At 45.5% G+C, this 24448-nt stretch overlaps 1 protein-coding gene across 4 annotated transcripts in view; it reads left to right on the forward strand.

Moving 5' to 3' along the window:
- Positions 1 to 12077: 12077 nt before the first annotated feature.
- Positions 12078 to 24448, forward strand: part of LOC125767386 (serine-rich adhesin for platelets-like) — a 30070-nt gene continuing 17699 nt past the window's right edge. Inside the window, exons 1-3 of one of the 4 annotated variants that reach the window (XM_049433903.1) lie at positions 12078 to 12361; positions 13677 to 13830; positions 14622 to 23044. In XM_049433903.1, the coding sequence (XP_049289860.1) occupies positions 15213 to 23044 (7832 nt within the window). In that variant the 5' untranslated portion in view covers positions 12078 to 12361; positions 13677 to 13830; positions 14622 to 15212. Of the gene's footprint in view, positions 12362 to 13676; positions 23045 to 24448 lie in introns of all 4 variants that reach the window. The other 3 variants (XM_049433904.1, XM_049433901.1, XM_049433902.1) reach the window with 3 other exon arrangements.

Consider the following 24448-nt stretch of genomic DNA (forward strand, 5'->3'; position numbering starts at 1 on the left):
CAATCGGACGTTACGATTTTAATTTCTAATCCACATTTTGCAAACCCCCCTTAGTGGTGGGTTTGGTTTTATTTTTTATGGTTGTATTGCATGACTTCGTTTTCGCTCTACACTTGAAATTGACAAATGGTCAGCAGTGTGCAAATAGGATATCTAAACCGCGGCTGGTTAGCCACGCGCATTAGGCTTGAGCAAAGAGGACGGACACGTGACCAACGTTGAACAAGGGGAATACACATGCATGTATCTACCTGTTTGAGTGTACGCTAAACAAGCTGTGTTGTAGCCAGTAGCATGTATTCGGTTTTGAATATTTACAAATTTTGCATAAAGTTATATGCAAATGAAAGAAAATTTAAAAACATGAAAAAAACGGCAATGATGTTTAATGTCTTTCCAGCACCCACACATATAGAAGTGTACGCAAATTAAAAACACTGCAATTTATCAATCGTAAAATAATCAGAAACTTTACACCACCGATGAAAACGGGAACCTTCACAAAGGCAGTAAACCGTACACAGAAACAAAAGCACAAAACTTGAAGCTCATAAAAAAATCATTAAATTTAATAAAACCAACCCCGCCGGAACTGTAAAACAGTTGCGAATGTACAAGAGTGTGTTAAAAGATGAAAAAACTGAGGAGAAATAAAAAGCTTCACAAAACTGCAACCCTAAACGCACCAAAACAACGGCCAACAGAGAAATGAAAAATAATAATTCTGCATTTTATTGCAGCCTTACTTTACAACCGGCTCGCCTACGATCATGGTACGTGGTGCATCTCCGGTGCTCTTTCGCCATTTGATGCTAGTCTGCTGGTCCACCGCGTGGTGCACCGCTTTATCTGATTATCTGCTGTGACCAGGATTGGTTGCCCCGGTGTGGCGTTTTAATGAACGGATCACGCATCTTTGGCTATCTCTGCACCAAAATCGGCCCTTCATTGCACTTCACTTCGGCAAGTAATGGCAGCACGTGAACGCTGCCGGACCTGAGGTGACCTTTTCGGGCGATTTTTTGTCTTTTTACTAAAAACAAATAAAATATTCATATGTTGTCAACGTTATCAGTGAGGTAAGAAACGAGGAGTTGATGAGATTTGTGGTGTTTTTTTTGGATGAGAAATATGCAGCACGTGGCCTTGTTAATCTTATTTTCAAAACTCATTTACAGACAAAACAGCGTACTTTCACATCATTTATTATCGTGGGTGTTGGAGCTCAGCAATCAAAACTCCCAGGAAAAAAAACCTGTAAAATCGACATCATCTTTTTGTATAATACGCGCTGAAAGTTGAAATAAAATGTGAAATTCTGTATGGTAAACAAAGAATCCAATAAAAAGGACTAGAATAAAACATTGCAAACACATGTTCACATAATTTTGACTGACTGATACGAGCGCCGACGAATTTTGCAAAAACAAAACCCAACAAACATCTAACAAAAAAGGAACAAAACAGGAGTTTTTCGTTGTGATGAAGGTTTATTTCGCCTACCTTTCGTACATCGTTCTGCGGTGACTGGTGATGATAAAGTCCCTGCATATCCATACGTTCGGGGTTCAGGGGGGTTTTTGTAATTGACATAAAAATATACGAGCAATGGCACACCTTTCCTTCACTGGCAATCCTCCTTCTCCCCTGTTTTCCCCCAAAAGGTGTCAACCACAAAAGGGTTTTTGGCGGTTTGGTGGGTAAAGTTTTCAACCGTTTTCAACCCCATCTCTCCCCGTACCACCGATGCGGCATATCTCCTAAAATGGCCTTTGATAAATCGTACCGAATGGCGACATGACAGGTGAGAAATACGATTCCGAATCGAAATTCACAATACGCCGGTGGGTGAAATGAGTGAAGAAAAAAAGAACAGAATAAAAATTGGAAATCAGTTGTAAAAAGCTTCTGCTGTTTCTGTTATTTGTCTGATGAAAATAAATAAATAAAAAAAAATTATAAAAATTTCATCTTTCCTGTTTTTATAAACCCACATTCACTCAAAAAAAAAAACACACGATTATTTGTTTCTTTATATTAATCTTCAATTTTACTCCATTCAGGCAAAATGTGTCACTTAAAAATGGTTCACATGTTTAATTTAATAACCAGCAAAAGCAATTAAAAAGCGAAAACTTTCATCGTGCCACTTCATTAGATAACGATCGTCGTAGCAGCCCCGCGGTCCGGGCGATATTTTCACCGTCAGCCATTCGTAATCGGAGCTCAGAATCGTTTGATGAATAATTAAATTAGCTGATCCGGGGGGTTGATAAGCGCTTATCGCACATAAGGGTTGGTGGTGTGAAGAAGAACGACACGAAACATGCCTGCTGTTAGTTTACACAGCCACACTATATCACACGTGTGTATTACGTGAGTGAGTGTGAAGGTTGCTTCTTATCTTCGCGCGAAGAAGACGACGGTGAGGCAATTATAAATACCATTTCCACTGTTCCAGTTACCAAGAGAGCTTCCCGTTTAATGAGCATTTTGAAAATGAATAAGAGTTTGAATTTGTAATTAAAATAACTTTACTCTACACAGCGACGTCTGATTAGACGATCAGATATTACACACATATTAGCTCTGGAATTAGAAGAATTGTTGGTAGTGCTGATGTGTATTGAAAATATATTTTTTTGTATTGCTATATGTTACAGAGAACCATGCTTTTTCAACATATAAACCGTATAATTAAATGTGTTTTTATGTTTGTTATATAAATCGAAAGATCCAATTCAAACGTTTGTTATAAACATTGCATTTACTAAAGCAACATCTTCACTTTCGTCTACCCCAGTCTCTCTAATTCAAGCTCACAAACAAAGTTTACTGCTCGAAGTGGCAAGTTTTGTTTTGCATCGCTAAACAGACCCGCAACTGGAGAAGCAGAAAAATAGCACGTTTTCTGTACAAATAACGAAGGGAGAGAAGAAGAAAAAACAACAACCAAACCCTCCAACACAAACCACCTTCACAGCTTCTGCGGACGACAAGTGTTTGCAGATAAATAAATAAATCCATTAGAACAAACATGCAACATGCGTACGCATACATGGAGCGGAAAGCGAATGTAAGTAACACGCCCTGGCCCTACCACAAATCCATGTGAACGACGCGTTGCATCTCATTAGCTTGCCAGGGTTCTAGGCCCTCGGTGTGGTGAATTAAAGTAGTGTGGTGAACAGCTTCTTGGAGTCATTTTTTATGGACTACTCAGAATTGGCAAAGCACTACAATAAACATTCGGCTTAGCTCTAACTATCTTTGGATGAAGGTTTCTCTCTCTCTCTCCCTTTTTCTCTTCTTTGAAACATCAAGACGAAGATGATATTGTAGGATGCTCAATGTCACGTATCTTCCTGGGTGAGGAAATTGAAGGAAATACCCACAGAAACTAATGATAACTTCGAGTTCGTACTGTTATGCCGAGTCGACCCATGGTCCATTCGAATCTTCTACTCCAAGAAAGATTTCACCAATGTATGTTGGTCCATTTTGAGAAACCAATGCAAACGTAAAGCGAACAGCTCAGATCCTTGAGTTAAAAAAAATACAAAAATAAAATAAAACTATAAAATAGGACACCACACACAAGTGACGAAGTTTGCTTGCTGGCAAGTAAAGTTGCGAACCGGTACGAATCTTGCCTTGGTTGAAGTAGTCAAAGGTGAACTCACTATAGAACCACTACCCGAACCGTGACCTAGTTGGGTGCTACAGTTTAATGCGTTTTAAAGGGCCTTTGCGTTCGAGTGGCCTTGGTTCAATGAACCTTTTGTCGCTGTTTTGCTGCCGGGAAGCGTCACTATCACGTTCGTTATTTGGCTTGTTTCGAATTCTCGAAAAACCCTACAGATGGGTCACGGAACTCTAACCCTCGAGCGTTAATGAGTTTGATGACGCAATCAATACCAATTTTCCGTGTGTTTTTGTTTTTTCCCTTTCCACAGAAGTGAGCATTGCGTTAGCTTCGGCTTCCCCTAACGTGCTACTCTACCGCTGTGCGTGGAATTACTTTTAGACACTAGAAATTAAAATTTCACAATCCTTGGGAGTATTATTTGGAAGAATCCTCTGAAGTTTACGCGCAAGTTGCCGAGGGTGCCGATGACATCATTTGATCGATTACGAAGGACACCTATACCCGAACAAGAAACGATCGAACGTAGGTACAATTAATTCCAACTGCTTTACTTAATTAATATCGTCCAACTCTTCACAATATCTTCCAGTTGCAAGTTTCCAACTTTGGAGCTCTTTCTGGTTTCTTTCTCATTCCCTTTCTGATGTCATTTTTTGTATGTGTGTGTGTGAAATGAAGAGCTCATTTTATTATTCGACCAGCATCACAATAGTTTCTTTTCACTTTGGTATAAAAGCGCTGGTCTTTATGATGCATGCAGGAAACGGACCACTCCAGAAAAGAAATCCGTCGCCTAGACGACAAAGAACACTACTAATGGCCATACCAAAGATGTCAACCGATGTGTACGGGTGCTGTTGGCGGTGGTATCAGGCGAAGAACGATGGGAATGCTGACTAATGGCAATTGTAAAAGTAACTTATCTTTCCCAGGCGAAGAAGAAAACCATTCCATGCATATAATATCGACGGACACTAGGAAGAATGAAATGTCACTGTCAGCCAATCGATACGGGTTGGTTCGGGGGGCAAGAGAAGCGAGTACTTTAGAACTACCAGCAGCTTGCTGTTATTACCATCTTTAAAAGAGGACCTTCGTTTTCCTACTTTGCTGGTAAATATGAGTGGTCCGTTTCCGTTTCTCCGTTAGTCATCTAGAGAAGTATTCTTTGTGAAGGTATTTTGCTCACTTGATAAGAATTCTTGGCAAGAGATCTTTCGTTTGCTGATTAACCATAATCATGATCAAACCATCTCGCATGAATGACCCATGCCCTCATGCCCAAAAACAAAACCCCAGGAAAAAAAAACCAACTCAGTCCGATTGCACAACGAATGGCGATGAAAATGGAATGTAGCATTTTAAGGCGATCTTGGAAACCTTTACTTGTGCCGCCTCAAGCTCAACTGCCCTCACCGTAAGAACGCGGCTCCAGCCGTGCTTATTTATTTAACACAATAAATCTCACCCCAAAGCCGCCAAAGAAAGATACAAAATGCCGAATGCCTCACAAGTCCGCATAAAGAAACGCAAAATCAAAATCGAAAAAACCGTACCGCTCCGGTCCGGTACGACGACCGTCATCATCCAAAAAACAAAATAAAAACGAGCTTTAAGCAAACCGGGTTGGGCGGGGGAAAAAGACATCCCATGAACAACGCCATCAAATGTCATGATGCAACTGCATCGCGATATTGCAACCAATTCCCCCGCTTGTTTTTTTTCTGTCACCCTCATTCACTCTTTCACACGTATCGTGAGCATTCCTTCACGCAAGCGCAAGATCGCACATCGAGTTTTTGGTCGACAATTACAATCACCATCGATCACATCATTTAATCCCCTCTCGCGCACTACCTTTTCCTCCTCGTTTTCCTTCACACCTGTGATAGCAAGATGGCAAGATCGGGGCAATTGTGCAATTATCGTCACTCGTACCAGTGACAGCTATGTCAACGATCAATTCGGTAAAGCAAGCCACATTTCAGAACCATTTCTATGGGTGATCGTTCTTAAGGGTGGACTTCTTTTGTGGCTTTCATCAGCTAGCCTCATTATGTGGCACGAATGCTCCGTTTTCCACCATACCGGGGCCAATGAACCCCGTTTATGCTTTTGTGAACGAAAAATTTGGACATCTTCAAGTCGTTTGTCAATTGTTTTCCAAGAACGTATCCCCCACCCCACCTCACACGAACACAGCAACGACGTCGTTTCAAGTATCGACCATGGAACGGGGGTTTTATTTTACATTTTTTTTAATGGCCATTTTCTCTACACTTTATATCACACTTATTCCCGCACGGAGAGCAATAGAGATCGTCTCCGAGCGTTTGTCGGTGTGTATGTAGAATTTATAAAAAATTCAAATATATACACAGCTCCACACAATCGAGGCGAACGAAATGGGAGCAAGAGAATAAAATGGTGTGCCTTGTCTGTTGCGGGATTTGGGTAGAATGAAACGTGGACGAACCGAACGGTCTCGACTATGGTAAGTATAAGTGCATTTATTCTTTGCATAAATTAACCTCATAATTACGTATTCATCTCGTTTGCTTCTGCCTGCCAAAGGTGATAGCAATGAGAAAAGGGGAAGAAAAAAAGGAGGAAAAATTTGTTCGAAGGTTCTGCAAAAGGTCTCCACAATTGGGAGAACAAATCCACCTGGGGAGTGAAACTATTCACCCGAGCGGGACTTGGTCCGAGATAAGAAATAAATCTGAAGGGAAAATTTATTCTGTATCAGTTCAGATTTCTTCAATTTTTTATAATTATCAAACTAAAACTGCCAGATCCAATAGACAGAGATCCCAAAAGTGGTTATAGCTCGTAATTTTCCCAAAACCTTCTTCCAATAAAAAACATTTCAAGGCAAAACTACTCAACTTTATTCGGTTCACAACTTGATCAATCATACACGTAAAGCAGAACCCAGAACAAATACTTCTATTGTTTACTGTACACTGTTTTTTGAAAAACATTTCCAGCTGGTTGTTAATTAATTTTGCAGCCACAGCACTTTACTGGTGTGCGGAACTGACTGGTACCAGTCGCGTTATACATTACGTACCGCTCAACCATTTTATTACCGTTTCAAGTGGGAAGTTTGACGAGATTGTGAAACTTCGCGCCGGGGACAAAGTTCAAAACTGCTGACGATGGCAACGTACCGATGACGTACGATGGCCATCGCAATTGCCCAACCGTAACCCCTTTGGGTTTTTGGTGCCAAATGTGAAGTTCCAATCTTATCGGTTTTGCTGAACAGAACGAATTCCGGCTACGGTTCACTGGAGATGTCATCATCATCTTCACCATCAAACAAAAATAAATCTCGCTTAGGAAACAACTTAGCAGTAGGGAAAAGGAAGAAAAAATGAAAAACTGAAATAAATACTAAACCAGAACGAATTGCAAGCAGCTCACTATATCTGGTAATATCTTCCCATTGCCAGGCTATACTACCATCGAGAACTGTCCGTATGGAGTACTCGTGGCAAATATTTCTACTCGTGGAAGCATTAATCATCGTCACCTTTCTCCATACACATTAGAGTTGTGCAAAGTGAGTAAGAGTGAGATATTTAGATTTTAGATTTTTTTTTATTTTTTTTATTCTGTTTTTTTATTTAAAGCATTAATTGAGTGAAACGAAACTTATTTCAACAAAAAAAAAAAAACAATTTATAAAATTTTGTTAAATTTCCCAAAAAAAAGCTAAGGCCTTAGGAGATTTATGCCGCGTTTTTTATGACTCCGAAATGAGTCGTTAAACGAGCTGACTCCTAATACCGACTCATTCACTCTGAGTTGATTCACTAAAAAGAGTTGTTATTCTCATCTCTAATACACATACACACACACCTTGCTTAGGTTAAAACTCTATGGTCTTTGCCAGCTTCTAGAATTGCCAAGCTCGTCTAGTAGAGAACAAAATGGCCGCTCAACGCAAGTTCTGCTCTTCGACGCCTCATGCTTCACATCAAAAGACCAGCATTCTTGTTGGTTTGACATTTTGTAGGCATTACTGCGGAGTTCTACAACATTCAGTTCAATTGTTTCATGTTTTCTTGTCCACAACCACTCCACAAACCTCGGAAATGGTTACATATCCGGTGTGACAGGAAAGCGTAGATAGGAAACGATTGACGAAAGCGATCGATACCGAAGAATTATGTTCACTTGATGGGATTATGTCCAACAAGCGGATGTCATTGTTGATGGACAGTCGGGAAGCGAACATTGGGGCTAGTGAGAATACGAAAATCATTTGCATGATGGCTTTATGTTAAGTTTCTGAGGTACAGTTCTAGAATAACTCTCTTTAGTAGTAAAATTTTTAAACATTTTCACACTTCTATTAGAAGCGGATCGCATCCAGGTGCGTCGAGATATTCAATATATTTCCGTTCCCGTCTTTGATTTCCATCTACGTTCACAGCACACATTCTTCGTTCTCTTATCATCAACAACCGACATCAAGCAGATTGTTATCAATCTCCCACACGTGCTGAATGTGTGTTATGTTGAATTCATTCGCTTCAAACATATTCGACCGACAAAATGGCAACGTGGCACTCAAAAGTAGCGGTTTGAAGATCGGTGAAAATAAAACCACATCAACTTCAATCTCCTTTGCCTTTTCTGTTCGCTGTTTTCTATCCACCAGAGTCTAAAGTGACACGTAGCCCTTAATAACTTCCAATATCGTCAACAAAACCCGATCTAAGTGTGGAGTTTCCATTCGTCAGAAAGATGAAATATGCTCATTTTACCACATTTCCCATCCCTCGGAAACCAAAATACATAAAGAGCGCGAGAGAATGCTGGAGACGATTCCGTGCCTTACCCCCTTTTTTTGTCCACGTGGACCATTCTCCTTTAACAAACTTCCCCTAGAGTATTGTCCCCGGCTGTGAAGTGAAATTTGTACGATTGAGGGTGTGCGATTTGCTGTGAAGCGTTAGAAGGGGTTGTTTTTTTTCCTTTTGTTTTAAACGTGTCCTAACATTCTCACCGAACACGGTGAATGGCGCAGTAGTACCGATCACACAGAGAACAGGACTACAGAACCATACGAACTACTCGTCATAACCGTGATGTTCCGGAATCGTCGAATGTCCGAGTTAAATTTATGCAAATATTTTCTTTATTCATTCGCGTTTTCTTTATTTTTTTTGTATTTTCACTGTTTGCCCAAGAGCAAGTGGGTTGGAAAATGGTACCAACATGAAGCGTATAGATGAGTTTTGAAATGGAAAATCAAAGAAAATCCTTCCAATAGGATGAATGTACCGCTTCGGAAAGTGATTTTGTATAGTGATAAATGCTTTATTGTTTGTCTCTTTTTGACCATTCAATCGGGTTGTAAACAGTTGTCGGAAAAAGAATTCTTTTACAAAAATTAATACGATAGAAGTTATGGAAATATACGATAGAAGTTGTGAAAATAATGAAAAACGCTAATTCGCTGCATCCGTTACTGTTTTTTTGCGAGGAGTCCTGATCATGAGGACTTTGGACCAGTTCTTACATTTCCTCTGGTTCGTTTACTAAGAACGAAATGGCATAGACTAAAACGACTCACATTCAATCTAGCAAGGATTAACGAGTAGCCTTGCCGAAAACATATTACGATAGACAAATCTTTTTTAAGTAGACAACTTTATTGAGAAATACTTTCAAGGACTACCAGATCTTGGCTATCAGTTGATCAGACACACCAATATTATGAAGGATTTTTGATATTTACAGTAATATTACTACCTACCTATTACTAGACTACCCGAATAAATTACTGCTTAATGGATCTTTGATTATTTTATCTCAATCAATCCGAATTCAGCCTTTCGAAGAGGTCTATTAAAGGATAGCCAATAGGAAATCGTATTCTTTGGTCGTTTTGGAACGTTGTTTAACGGATGGTAGTTAAGTCATCTTGATCTCTTATAGTTAACCGCTAGGATGTGTAGCTTATATTATAAAAAAAAGGGATTGTTAGTAACTGACAACAGTATTACATCCTCTAATTGCACAGTCGACGTGTTTACAGACGTAACAAATAACACTTACCTATTTGCACAATTCGTTTGCCACCTGTTCGGACATCAATACACACGGTATTCTACTTGCTACTATATGTTTAAATGATGCACAACACCCAATAATGCTATATACACATCAAATCGTTAATATTGATCGTCGTTATCTACCACGAAGGGTGATGTTCACGTTTCACGTACAAATATAGCAACATCGATACACCTAGCTACAATCTGCTTCTTTTTTTTTTGTTGCTGCTATTTTTATATTACCTTCAACACCTACACCCCATGCACCTACGACCGTCCTTCGGTTCTTCCCATGACGGATGAGATGGTTGAGATTAAAATGTAATTTATTTTCGCTTTTATTCGTCGTCTTCTTCCTTTTTTTCAGTTCCGTTGCATCCGTGTGCACCTGGCCGTTGGTCATTTTAAAGCTGTGCTGCGGTCGATCGCACACCCTTGTTGCAGCGGCCTTCGACTAGAAGTAGACGAGGTAGAAGAAGGAAAAAATACGGAGGCTGCAACTACGACTGCCTAATGCACTCGTCCCCAAAATAGGGGGGAAGCAAAACTTCACAACCAGAGGAACCTTGTGGGTCGGTGTGTCTGTGTGTATTGCTTTCTCGAGTGACCTACATCGGTGGAGCAATTGCAGTTTTTTTGTGCATCAGTGCATTTGATTCCACATGGTATACTTTCCTTCTTCGTATTTTCATACACACATATTCGAAATGGCTCCCTTTTATGTTCCGGTAGGCAATGGGATAGAAATATAAAGGAAAACAGCAGCTCCATATCAAGCCTGTGGTAATAGAATGCAACAAAAACGCATCACTTTTACTGGAAAGTGGCACATTTTCCCGACAGTAAATTCATCCCGCAGTAAAACGGCATGAGAAAGTTATGATATTCCTTTCAAATTTACAATCTTAATGTCCTGGTTGGATTTATATCTAACTCCACACCATTTGTGTTTTTTTTACTCATTCCATTTTCATCTTTGTGACAAAAATCGAAACGGACCGCGTCCGTCGAAATTGATGCTGTAAACGATCTGCTTCGGGAAAAAAGCGAAAGGCATGGGAAGAAAATTGATCACTTTAATCGGTGAACATCCGAAGAATGACCGAGTCAAGGTCACACCAGCATACCAGCATGAAGGGAGGAGATATGAGGTAGGGAAGAGTAGGTCTAAATTGACACGTGTGTTGGAACAACGTGTGGAGAAAGGGACGCAGGTGGGAGGCCACTGGAGAAAGGTACGCACTAAATGCTCTCACGCATCGTGCCATAATACGCAATGAAAGTTTGGAAGAGAAAGAATGATTGCAGGAAGGAAAAGGAAGCCGAAAGCGATAGCAGGGAAGTGTGAAAGAGTGAAACAAATCACATGCACAAATGGAAAAATAGAAAGCAAAAACGTCAAACCGGTGAGAGTGATGCAAAGCATAAACAAAATCGAATTAGTATACTGTTCTGATTCAACATTGGGGGGGAAACATTAAACATGAAAAGATACAAAAAAAATAAAAAAATGTCTCTTAATCGAACGAAAGCTGTAGATTGATAAATATTTTATGAAATAGGACAGGAAATGTTTTAAATATATTATGAACAATGTTACATATCAATAAAATTATGAAAATATATGTTAATATTACCAAGAGAAAAAAAAAACAAAAATCAGAAGAAAAGATAGTAAAAAATATCCACTGTAAAGCTGATGTATAATTATTTTAAAACACCCACATAAACAATAATAAATTTAAAGATTAAAATAAAATAAAAACATTGTTAATGTGTTTTAAAGTTAAACACGCAATTTTAGTTGTTAATTCACTGGAAGTTGATGCAAGTGAGAGAGTATTGCTATAAAAATAACAAAACCAGAAGTAGAAAGAAGGAAACATACTTTCTTTCTCTCTTGCTCCTTTACAGCTCTGTCTCTCTAATAACGCGATTGCAGGAATGTGCGTGCGATGCAGATTTGTACAATCTATTGTTTCACACACGCATGTATGCTCGCGCCACGAAAGAGATGAAGCTATGTGTGTGTCTTTGTCTGCCATTAAACGAAGGGCCGAATTGCATCTCTTTCGTGTTTGCGAGAGAATGCAGTCTGCTCTCGAATGCAGGGCTCGTCTGTGATATTGTTGTTTTGGTTTTCAAATTAAAATATTAAAAATTAAAATTGAATTCAATATGCTTCCCTTGAGTTCATTTACTATTTTTGTTTAGTTTAACAATTACATTTTTTCTTGTACAAGTTTAGGTGACGTGAAGTTGCGCAGTGACTTTTTTTACTTTATCATGCTGCAGGAAAAGCGCATCCTTATGTTGTGGTATAATCATACGTCGTGTATAGTTTGTTCTTTAATTCACTCCGAAACGAGAATAACATCTTCAATACACCACCTTCCACCCCTGCAATCGCGAAGCACGGCGGAAAACATGAGCCCCCTGCGCTGTTCACAGAAAAACCAACCACAAACATTTGAAACTTGAAATCCCGCGTGGTCGCATCGCAGCAACCTGACGGAAGTGCCGCACATAGCACAACACATAGGCAGCATAGTAAAGCAAGGTGCGCGTGTGTGCGTATTGAATTGCGTTGAGCATAACAACAATAAGGTGGAGCGATACGGGGTGATAAAGTTGAAAGGTTGGATCGGTTGAATTAAATTTCTTCTACTATCGACAAATGCAAATCGAGATTATCGTGCGGTTTGGAGTGATCAATGAAAAAGAAATTATTTTACTGTGAATGCATTGTTTTTGTCGCTAAAATAAGGGTGCAAAAGGAAAAGTTTAATGTTGCTGCATTTATGTTTTCGGGAATTAAACGACACGAAATTAGTAAACGGTGAAACATGGTCGTCGCAGCTAACGATTTGTTTGGCGATGTAGAACGATTTCTACGACAGTGAATTCGATTCGAGAATGAGAGCGAGTGAGCCAGTGAGCATACCGAATCATAAGAAAGAGAGAGTGTGCGCACAGAAGCAAGAAAGGGAGAGGGAGAGTGAATCAATGAAAAAAAAAGCAAAACAACATAAAAAAACAACACGCACACAAGTTTTGTTCACGGTGTGTGTACTATGTTTGGGGGAGAGAAGAAAAAAAAAAAGAAAAATACATGAAGCGTAAAAAGAGTGAGACGGAAGCATGTGTGTATGTCAAGCGTAGTAGTAATCAACGCATAGTGCACATCGTTTTCGTGGAAATATGTAGTATACTACGCGTAGCGTATTGTTTGGTGGTGAACGACTTCAACCACCTGCCCAGGTGGAAAACAGTGCTTTCTTCTCATTTATCTCAATCTTGTCTTAACTTCTCATTTTCATCCGGCGTAGGGTTGTTTGTTACATATTGGAATACTAGTTTCATGCCGAGGTTATGATTCGAAAACACAATGTGTGGCATTCGTGACCCATCACTGGGACATCACCTTGCATTCCTCTTGATCGTCTACTACGAATTCCACGCACGTGGAGACATGACAGTAGTAAACGCTTGGTTTTGACATTTACGAGTTGTCAAATAGAAATCCAACCCTAATTACGATTTTATGCTTATTCTCTTTTGTACTAATTTTCGTAAAGTTACCAAAAAAATGAACAAACACGAGATTATTAATTGTCAGCTTATTTTGTATACCAAGAGTGCAATTAAAAATTGTCAAAATGGCTGCCTTTAAAAAATCCATAAAACCTTATAAATACGGCTTATAAATTACGTCTCGTGTCTTTCGCATTCCATTATTTCGCTGCGTCCATGGTTGGTCGTTCTAATGAGGCAATAATTCATACGCGGTGGTTCTTTCTAATGACCCCGACAGCCATTAGGGCCGGCGTTGCAGAGAGACACATCGCGGCACAAAAATACTCGGCTGCTCCATGTCCGTGCGTGCGAAGTAGTGGATTTTGGTGCACCGCACGCTAATGCTATTCTTCTTAACACTTTACACTTTATTATAGGCTTTCGAAAACGAGAATCATCCAAGAAGAAAAAGCGTATAAAGTGAAAAGATTCAACTACAGTGGAATAGCAGTTGGTGCAAGTGGGTGTTTCTGAATACGGCGTAAAATGATTTATTACCATCGCCCATCATAACGCGTGTGTGAATTAACGGTGCGTACTGTTTCTAATGCGTGTAGTGCGTGGGTTTTTTTGTCCTCTTGCATTGGAGTAACCGACGGCTACCGACAATCCCAAAATCAATCCAATCAAGTCTGCATCGCGAGCTGTCACACTACGCGGAATTGCTGAAGACAGCAAAATTCTCCCGCCGCCACGCGAGGTGTTATACACGCTTTACGCTCAAACAGTGCTAGTGTGTGTGTGAGAGAGGGAGAGAGCGAGAGGAAAAAAATAAAGTGAGCACGATTAAGAATGAGAGAAATGTGGTACAACCAGATGGTGGTGTTAGTGAGATGATCGGCAAATGATAGTGTTGGTGAGTAAAAAAATCGAAATACGATTTTGACAGCTCGCTCGAGGAGGCTTTTCATGATTTGTGGTTCAAGTGACACGGAATTCGACGAGCCAGTGAAAAATCAAAACATCATTCACGCAATAATGATGTGGTGTTTTGCAATATGATTCCAAATCAAAAGTTTATTAGCCACGGTACGATCCGTCATCAGTGAGAAAATATCACGCTGTGCAGTGATACAGACGCACAGAAGCATTCCTGCAAAACGTCCTACGGGGAGCCGATCGATTTCGTGAAAAGCTGCCCTTCTGAGACGGAGAATGTGAGCAAGAAGGAGAAGAAGAAGCAGTGGTTAAGAAAGAAGTGATTAAGAATCCTGTGTTGTTGTTGGTGAGGCGAAGAAATCTGTTTCCAATTGTGTCCGATTGTAAATCTGTGCTTGCGTGTGACAACCTAATAAATGTTAAGAAATTTTATTCCTTCCCAGAGTGTGGTAAAGAAAATGTTTTGGTGAGAAAAAAAACACACACACACATGAAAAGTTGTGCAAAGGAAAATGATAAGCGTGCGTGCGTGAGCGATTTCGAATTGTTTGCAGCAGTGCAAAGTAAATCGCATAGAATTCTCGAGAATAAGTGTGACGGTGGCTAAATATTCGTGCGCCATCACCGATGATTGATACGGTGTGATATTTCAGTGAAATGTTGCAAATTTAGGCAAGCATTGGCGAAGAAACGAATGCATTTGGTGCGTGCCAGTGAAGTGTAATGATGGTAAAATTAAGCATGAAAATTGAATTGCGATGCTCTCGCTGATTCTGCAAACAAGTATTACGGCCTGTGTGTGCGTGCATTTCGGTCGGCAAGTGAGTGTGTGTGAGCAGCGGGCGAATCCCTATTGCTGTGTGTGTAGGCGCGCCAAAGTGTGCCCCACATCGTTGCGTGTATAGTGTGCGAGAAAATAGTGCGTTTTGGTTCGCTCTCTCTCTCTTCTATTGGTTCGTCTTGTTTTTTTTGAATCTTATGAAGAAGGTGAATTGTATCGAGGGAAAAACGGGAAATGGTCACCGGTCGCGGATATGAGTGCCGAGGTTAGTGCACCCCAATGGCGATCGCTCGGATTCAACGGTTCAACATCCGACGGTTGCGGACCGGCGCCAACATCACACGCCGCTGTATCGTCGCCCCCGCTCGGGAATGGCGTTACGGCCACGACCAGTGCGGCGACAACGCTTCCTGATCTCATACCGCTTACCGGCAAGCCCGAACTGACGAATGGTTCCGGCGAAAGGCACATCAATCACAACAACAACATAATCAACGTGGCCAGCAACGGCACACTGACCGGCACTGGGTCGTCGGTTCCCGAAAAGGATGACGGATGTTCGGAGGAGTTCAACTGCGAGCTAGTATTAAGCGCACTGGACGCTATCGGACCGGACGATGGGGGTGAAGGTGTGGTTGGGTCGGGGTCGGCCGGTGAGCTCGGAATCGGGACGGCAAACGAATCAAACACCGATCGTGATTCCGGTTTCGAAACGCCCTCACTAGATACCACCACCATTGGTTGGGAGAAACCGGAAGTGGATGGTAGCGTGACATTGGAGAAACATCGCACCGACAACGGACAAGGACAGCATTATGTTGCACACGTTGTTGCAGGGGAGCGTAGCGAATCGAAGGACACGAAGCTGATACTGAGACGACGGAACGTCATGTCGACGTCACCCAGCAGCGGCGGAAGTGAGCAGCCAGCGAAGCCAACCGATGCAACAACGGTCTGTGAAACGATGACGTCAAAGCCGGTACCGGCTGTTAAGACGGAAGCCAATGAGGCTGGTTCGGAGCCAGCGGACAATGCACCGCCAGCAACAATGGTCGTGGTTAAGCAGGAATTGGTGGATTCGGGAGCAACTCCAGCTCCGGGTTCTGCCGTTCTGCCACGTACGGTGAGTCATCCACCGAAACGATCCGGTTACAAAGACGATCCACTTCCGTTGCCGCTGGAACCGAAGGAGCACCGCAAGTCAAACCGGCGGAGACAGTTTACGGATCGTATCATTGACACACTCTGTCTGCCGGAAATCTTCTTCAACGCACGTGTACGTCCGAAGCCAAAGCCAAAGCAGTCGAGTAAATCAACCGCGGGCAAACCTTCCGGAACGATGACATCCGGTCCGGGAGTGAAAAAACGTGCCATTCCTGCCCTAACGGTCAAACGGCCACCAAAGTCGTCATCGCAACCGGCCCAGCTGCGTTCCTCGTCCGCGATGTCAAATGGTGGGTTGGAGTTGTCGTCCGGCAGGTCCTCGTCGGCGGCATCACAGATCGTCGGGGTTGCTGCAATGGAACGGTCACCGAGCGTACCGTGCACGGCAACCAGCGCCGTCGTCTCCACAGTTCCTAGAGTAAATCCAATCTTCCTGTTCGTGAAGCAGGAGGACACGCGCATCGTGGAGGTCCGGTGCGAGGACTACGACAAGCGCAACCGTATACGATTAACCCGTACCGGGCCGGGTAGCTGGCGTGCGATACCGCGCACCGATACGAGTTCCTCCGTCATGTTTTCCCTGCTACCGCCACGGTCCGAGAGTGGTTGCGACGAGGAAACGGCCAGCGACAGTTGCGGTGGTCGGGTGTCCGCCCGTTCCGCGTCCGCATCATCAGTGTCACCAAAGTACAAACTTGCCGGTAAGTCCGCACACAGACAGCACCATCATAAGCATAAAAAGAGTAAGAAGAAAAAGAAGCGCCATGTTTCCGAAGGGGCGTCGGAATGTGTGGCTGAAGAAGAGGAGGAAGTTGGTGGAGGTAGTCGGAGCAGTACGAGCTGCAGCACCATCAGCAGGCTGGTGGCGACCGGCCAGCGCAAGGTTACCTTTAGCGTCGGGGTTAAACAGGAGAAGAACGAACCAGCTGCCGGTACGATCGAAGATCGATCGGTCGAGATGTTCCATGACCACGAAAGGTTACGATCGGCGGAACAGGAAGCGGAGGCGGCGGCGGAGGAACGCGAGCGGGAAGAAACGATAGCGGAACTGATCCGGAACTATCACGAGCAGCAGCAGAGACAGCTGCAGGAGTTGCAGGAGAAGCTGCAGGCCAGCCGAAGAAGTGAAATGATGGGTGGTACTGGCGGTACTGGCGGTGGCGGACACCATAATATCAGTAGTTTTAGCGAATCCAGTTCGTCGAACAACAACAACAACATTATTAGCAACGGTAATCATTCTAGCGTTAGCGGTAACTCCAGCGGTGATCTGGAGGTGAAAGCGGAAGAAGACGGTGGAACCGGCTTCTACCCGAGGCTGTTGCTGGGAAGCAATGGTAGCAATAATAATAGCGGTAGTAACAATATTGGTAGTGCCAGCAGCAGCAGTAGTAGTAGTAGTAGTGATAATATCAACAAAACTATTGGTAGTAGTAATAGCAATGGCGGAGAAGGACGAACACTCGAGAACACAAGCAATAGCCATAAACGGCAGTCCGAGTTATCCCATAAGTTGGAGCTACTGGAACTGGACGATGACGATGACGATGATGATGGTGGAGGTGGAGTTGGTAAGGAGGTTGGCGGCGTTACCATACTCGATGATTACGAAGTGCACGACGATGATGTGCATGGTTCCACGCTGGCAGCACTAGCGCGGACAGCCGATCGGGAGTGGCCGATTGCGATGGCGAAGAAGTCGTCGGAGATGAAAGCTCGCCGAACGAGCATCGAGTCACAGATACCAACAAACGTCATCCCGGTGCAACAGCAGCAGCATCGGTGCAGTGACATCGGTGCGCATGCGCCGAATGGGGGTCCGCTCGGGAGTTTGGTCCTTAGTGACGATGATGACGGTGGCGGCGCGGCAAGCGGTCTGCTTGCACTGGATGAACTTGGGCTTAATCATCATCATCAGCAACAGCACCAACACCATAACATTGTAGACGACGACGACGACGACGACGATGACGATGTGCAATTGCTCGGTGTGGAAGGCGGTCGGTCGAACTTCGGCGTAGACCACCATCACCATCATATGCATCTGCACCATGCACTACGGTTCGACTCGTCGGTAAGACCTTCGCAGGGAGACGACATCGAGCTAGTGTCGGCCGACGGTCGCGCTGTTAGTGTTGGTGCCGGAAAGGAAGCTGGGGAACGACGACCGCACGAGCACGACGATGGCAGCAGTATCAACAACAACAACCCGGACGATAGCGATGGTGGTAGTGCATTAGCGGCTGCGATAGCAGCAGCGGTGGCCGCGGCGGCGGCCGCTGCAGCTGCAGCCGATGCACCATTAGCGACGAGAACTGGCGGCTCCACCGTCGTGGAGATTGACGACGATGAAGTGTGCGTTCTCGAGCAGCAGGAGAAACGGCTAACACCAACACCAGCATCGCAAGGACGGCTTCAGCAGCAGCAGCAGGACCGTGCGAAAGGAGCACGACTGAATAACGACGATGGTACCACGACTTCGACGACGACGACGACGACAATGAATGCCATCATCGGCCCGGATTGTGTAGGGACGACGTTCGCAAGAACAACCACTACGACGACAGCCTCGTCCTCCTCCACCTGCTCATCGGTAGGGGTGATGGAAGTGGATGCGGGATGTAGCGGCAGCAGTGGCGCGGGCAAGACGAAATCGACTTGCATCGAGAACAACGCGGAAGTGCATCATCCACCGCACATCACCATCAGTAGTGATAGTGAGCTCGACGATGACGATCCGAAGCACGCGCTGCAACAGCAGAACTCGGATCTTCAGGAGCAACAGCAGCAGCAGCAGCAGCATCAACAAGAACACCACCATTTGCACCATCATCATCATCACTTGCATCATCACCATCATCATCTGAGCGCGGAGTTTGGTGATCTGATCGAAGGGATTGGGGAGCTGCAGGCGGCAGGTGACGGTGGAATAGGAGGTGTAGGAGGAGCGGCTGGAGCAGCATCCGCAACAGTATCAGGAGGGCCGGCACACACCGGGACAGAGGAGGACGATTTGCTGAATGTGGCAGCGGCAGCGGCGGCAGCAAGCTGCGGCGACACTACGATGACCGGGGCCGCGGAACTGCTCGACTCGCTGGTAGAGCAACAGCGCCGTGCTGACAGTGGTGGGATGGGTGTAACGACGACCGCCGCTTTATCAGTGGGGAAAAGCTCCAACCCGATCTACACGATCGCGGACGATTACAACGATGACGATGATGATGATGTGCTGCTGGAACCGGAACCGGTTGCGGATATCATCTCACGGTTAGGTGAATCGCTCAGCACCTCGCCAAAGTGTCTGTCGTTCAACGAAGCGGGTGAAATCGAAGGTCTGACGGGTGATCTGTTCGGCGGCGGTGGTGGCAGTGGTGGTGGTAGTGGCGGTGGAATAGATGGTGGCGATGTGGGTGATGATGATGATCTGCTTCCAAATCCGTTCGCGCCACAACCGGCATCTTCCGGAACCGGTGCATCACTGCAGTCGCAACCGCAGCAACAAACCGGCGGCTCGGTAGAACTTGTGTCCCGAACGAGTGCCAGTAGTGGTGGAACTGAAGGTGCCACCACCACGACAACGACCACCTCATCGGCGGCATCGTCCTCAACGAGCACGCTGGAAGACGAGCTGTCCATAACGATAAAGGATTTAACGGAGGCGAGTGAACATGCGAGTTCCTATTTCGCAAACACGGCCAACCGGGTGGTAGAGACGACTAGCGCGGAAGCGAGCGAACCGGCCGCCGGTGACAGAACCGGTGCTAATAGCGAATCATCCTCGTCCGTGAGCACCTCAGCAAAGGAGCTGCCTGCGGAAGCGCCGATTGTGATATCACCTGACTCGTGCCAGGAGGAGCTACCCAAGGATCTCAGCTGTCGGAAACGAAGTCTTTCACCGTCCCCGCGGCCCGTATCGCATAGTTCCGATGCGATACAGTCGCCGCAACCGAGTGGACTACCGGCGGTGCCACCATCACCGGATCTCTTTCTGCAACCGAAATCCATCTCGGGTTCCAGCTCGAGCAGTAGTTCCACGGCTTCCAGCGTAATAGAGGCGCTCATGTCGCAGGCGGCCGCGGCCGTAGTGAGTGTAGCGAAGAGTGGCCGTCCTTCGTGTGGAGGCGGTGGTATTGTTAGCGGTAGTTCCAGCACAACAACGAGTACTGCCACCAGCACCAGTAGCAGTGCGGTGGCGACCACTACCACCACCAAAACAGGCAACACACTTCAGCAAAAGGAACCGCTCGATTTAGGCAAGTGTCGAAAATCCGCCAGCCCCACGGTGAGTTGCTCGGAGGAAGCGAAACGCCTGTCCTCCTCCTCAACTGCGTCCTCTTTATGTAGCAGCGGTGGTGGTGTTAATACTCACGACGATACAAGTGAACCGAAGGCAAAACGCATCAAAACAGATCCCGAGCAGCAGCAGCAGCAACAGCGGCCAAACAGTGGTGTTGGTAAGGCGCTATCTTCAGACACACGAAGTATGGCGTCCACGGTGGTGGCTGCAACGACATCCAGCACGAGCGGCCCAAGTGTGGCTTCCCTTATCAACGCAATGGCGGCGGGCGGTGGCAGTGGTGTATCAGTCACTCCTTCCACGCAGACTGCGGCGGCTGCTGCAGCAGCTGCTGCCGCAGCTTACAGCAACCTCAACGACTCGGCCCGCCTGGTGGAGATGCTAACGTCGGGCAATGATCCAGATCCACTAACGCAGCTTCGCCTACTAGTCGGCAATCCAGCGTGGAAGGTTCCGGATCCATTACTAGTGCCAAAGGATCGATTGAACGCGGTGCTGGCGTCACCAGCGCGTGAAATTCCACTACTTCTAACGACCCGTCCTGAGCTAAGACTTCCGGAAGCGTTCGCGTTTCCCAACATTCTGCAAGATCCGGATATTCTGGTGATCTCACTGCAGCAGTTGGAAACCATCCTACAAACGCAGGAAGAGCTGGTAAAGTTCAAATCGAAGAGTGCGCTTGATGCGACGGCAGCAGTGGCCACACCGCCCACCACACCTGTAGCAATGGCGGCGGCTGCGGCGGCGGCCGCTGCTAGTAAAAAGTCGCATGCACCGACCGCCACCCCAACACCGCCCAGTCCTCTGGAGACGCTAAAGCAGACCTTATCGGCCCAGGCGGCTAAACAGAATCCGATGATGAGCTCGCTGCTCGCATCCGGCCTAGCAGGTGATATTGATGCGGCCACAACGGCAGCGTTCAATCAGATGCTTTGGTTGCCGTACCTCGGCCAGATGGGCCAGTTTGCACCGGATCTGCTGAAGGCGATGATGAATCTTCCCAGCTCGACATCGGCGGCTACCGTTGCGGCAGCTGCTGCCGCCGTCGGCGGTGCCGCTGCCGGTGCAGGTGGAACAAGCCTTGCCGACATGCTACCGTTTATGGGTCCACGGTTTCAGGACTTCTGTGGGTTGCCGCCCGCCACCGCTACCAGTCCGCTTGACTACAAGCGACAGCTAGAGCTGGCCGTACTGCAAGAAGCGATGACTACTGCCAACCTGCAGCAACGCAAGCAGCAGGAAGCGGCCCAAAAGAAGGCAGCCGCGGCAGCAGCAGCAGCAGCCGCCGCAGCCGCTCACGTCGACCGCAAACCCGTGCTCGGTCCGAAGACACTCGAACAGCAACGGTCCGTGGCTGCGGTCACAGCAGCAGCAAACATGTTCCAAAATCAGCAGAAAAAGGCGGCTGCTGCTGCCGCTGCTGCAGCTGCTGCAGCCGGTATGATCAATCCACTCTCGATACCTCAGTTCATGACACCGCCCACTATGACGCACGGTAGCAGCAACCGGTACGGTGGAGGAACCACGGGTACCGGCGGTGGAAGCTCACGAACGTCCGCCCAAACCATGCTGCAACAGCAGCAGCAACAACATCAGCAACAGCTCCAACAACAGCAGCAACAATCGTTCAGCCCGAGTGGGTTTAAAAATATGGCCAATCTAATGAATCAAGCGGCCGCAGCTGCTGCAGCTTCCGGTGGGCGCCAACAGCATTCATCAGGTGCAAGTTCCCATCGGCAGCAGCTCACAGCAATGCAGAAGGCGAAACTGCAACAGCAGCAGCAGCAGCAGCATCACCATCAGCAGCAACAACAGCAGCAGCTGCAACACCAAGCCAATCTCGGCGCGGCGGGCATGTTCGGTTCGGCGGCGGCAAATTCGTTCTTTAACCTTCCCACCAACTTCCAAGAGTTTCACGAGCAACAGCAGCAGCTCGCTCGGAAGCTACAGAAAGAGCAACTACACCAGCATCAGCAGCAACAGCATCAGCAGCAGCAGCACCATCATCACCACCAGCAACAGCAGCAGCAGCATTCGCAGCTGCAGCAGCTTCAACTGCAGCAACAGCAGCATCAGCAGCTCCTCCAACAACAGATGCAACAGCACCATCATCATCAGGAAGAGCAAAAGCCAAGGGTAACGTGCAAATCGCTGATGAACTTGCTGCAACCGGAGAAGCAGCAGCAACTGCACAAACATTCCGGTACGGGTGGTGCGAACGGTGGTACCGGTAGTTCCAGTGCTTCCAGCAAGCTAGCAAACCTGATGGCCATCCCGGGGATGGATCTGTACACGGCGCAACAGCACGAACAACTACAGCAACAAATGTTCCTACAGCAGCAGCAACAGCAGCAGCAGCAGCACAGCTTCCTGCAGCAACAGCAGCAACAGCAGCATCACCTAATGGCGCAACAATCGGGCAGTGCTGGCGGTAGTGGCGGCAGTAGCGGCATGCATCAGCAGGCAAAGCTGAAGGTGAAGCCGGGATTGCACCTGCTCGATCCGGCCGCCGTACAGCGACGGTTGCTCAACACGGATGATCTGGCGGAGGTGGGCAGTACCACGAACGGGCTCGACGATACGACCGATCTGTCGTCACCTCTGTGGCATCCACTCTTTGGCAGGTGAGTTTGAAAGACCAAATTTCTTTAACTAAATTGTTCGATATTTATTACACACTTGTTTCCCGATGTTTATTTCATTTTAAACATTTTATTCGCAAACCTTATGAGCTTTATGAAACAAAGGAATTGCGAGGGCAATGTTTGAAAACTTTCTAATCTTCTTATCCGGTACGCAGCGGTAGTTGTAGTGGTGTTTTTGCCCACACTCGATCAATCATTCGTTGCGACGATCGTTTATTAGCATTCTCTTTTTACTGCTCGTTTCTTATGAATAATTTCCAACCTAATCAACCTTCAACCTTCAGGAAGAAGCGTTAGCATCTCAAGCTTACCATAAAAATATGTTTGTTTGCGTTGATTTCATCGATGTTTAGATTGTGGTTCCATAAAAGTTCCATACGGGGCATTATTCGATGTATTGTTTTAGGATTCGAACATTTCGAAAAGAACCAGTGATTGGCATATGTTTGAGGTTATTCATTTTATTTGGAAATATCATTGTTCCCTAGAGAATATATATTTTTTTATAATCCAGAAGACTCGTTCCTGTCTAAATCTTATTAGAAATTGGTTCACTATTGGAAGCAAGTAACAAGATATTGTTTTTGATGAAGCGTACATAATTGTTTCTTCGTCTGCATATGAGAACGATTGTCTTTCTGCACGGTTGTCATACTTGATGAAGCGTAGAAGAAGAAAACCTTCGATCGGCGATAGTTTTGTGCCATCTCCACCAATCAATCGATTGTACTCAACTCGCGTTGAAAGACATACACAGTCCGTTGGGAAAAATTATATCTTGATACTTGAAATGAAACAGAAGAAAAGCCTGAAAATCAATGGCGGTTGATGGCGAAGAACACCAACCCGGTTGTACCAGGGACCACCAAAAGTTCACCATTCCAGCCAACATCATGACATGGCATGGGAACATCGCGGTCGGGGTCCGTTCGCTACTCATGTTACCTTCATCCATCGAGTGTTTGGTCGGTTCATTGCCGCAGATGGTTTCTTCCAATGCGCTCTTCCTACTCCAGAACATTTCTTTTCGTTCTTATCTTCGCTTTGATGCCGCTGTTCGTAGTTTGCTGCGAAGTGATTGGAAATGATCTAATCGTCCGAAGGGCGGACGTGTAACGGCGTCAAACCGTAGCGAAAATCACTCCCGTGGGAAAATTCGGGAAAACGTGTTTCTTTGTCGCGATGCCTGTTTCATATTTTGGATTGAGTGTGTGTGTGTTTGTGAAAACTGAACAGATACAGACTGGTTTTTCCTTCCCGACTGGAAGACATCTGATGCGTCTTGCGATGGCGCCCTTGGAAATTTCAATCCGGCTTTTGAGCGTGCTGCAATTCATACGAGAAGAAATAACAACTTCATGCTCGCTAATGATGAGACCTGGT

The sequence above is a fragment of the Anopheles funestus genome, chromosome 3RL, assembly GCF_943734845.2.
Source record: "Anopheles funestus chromosome 3RL, idAnoFuneDA-416_04, whole genome shotgun sequence".
Taxonomy (NCBI): Eukaryota; Metazoa; Arthropoda; class Insecta; order Diptera; family Culicidae; genus Anopheles; species Anopheles funestus.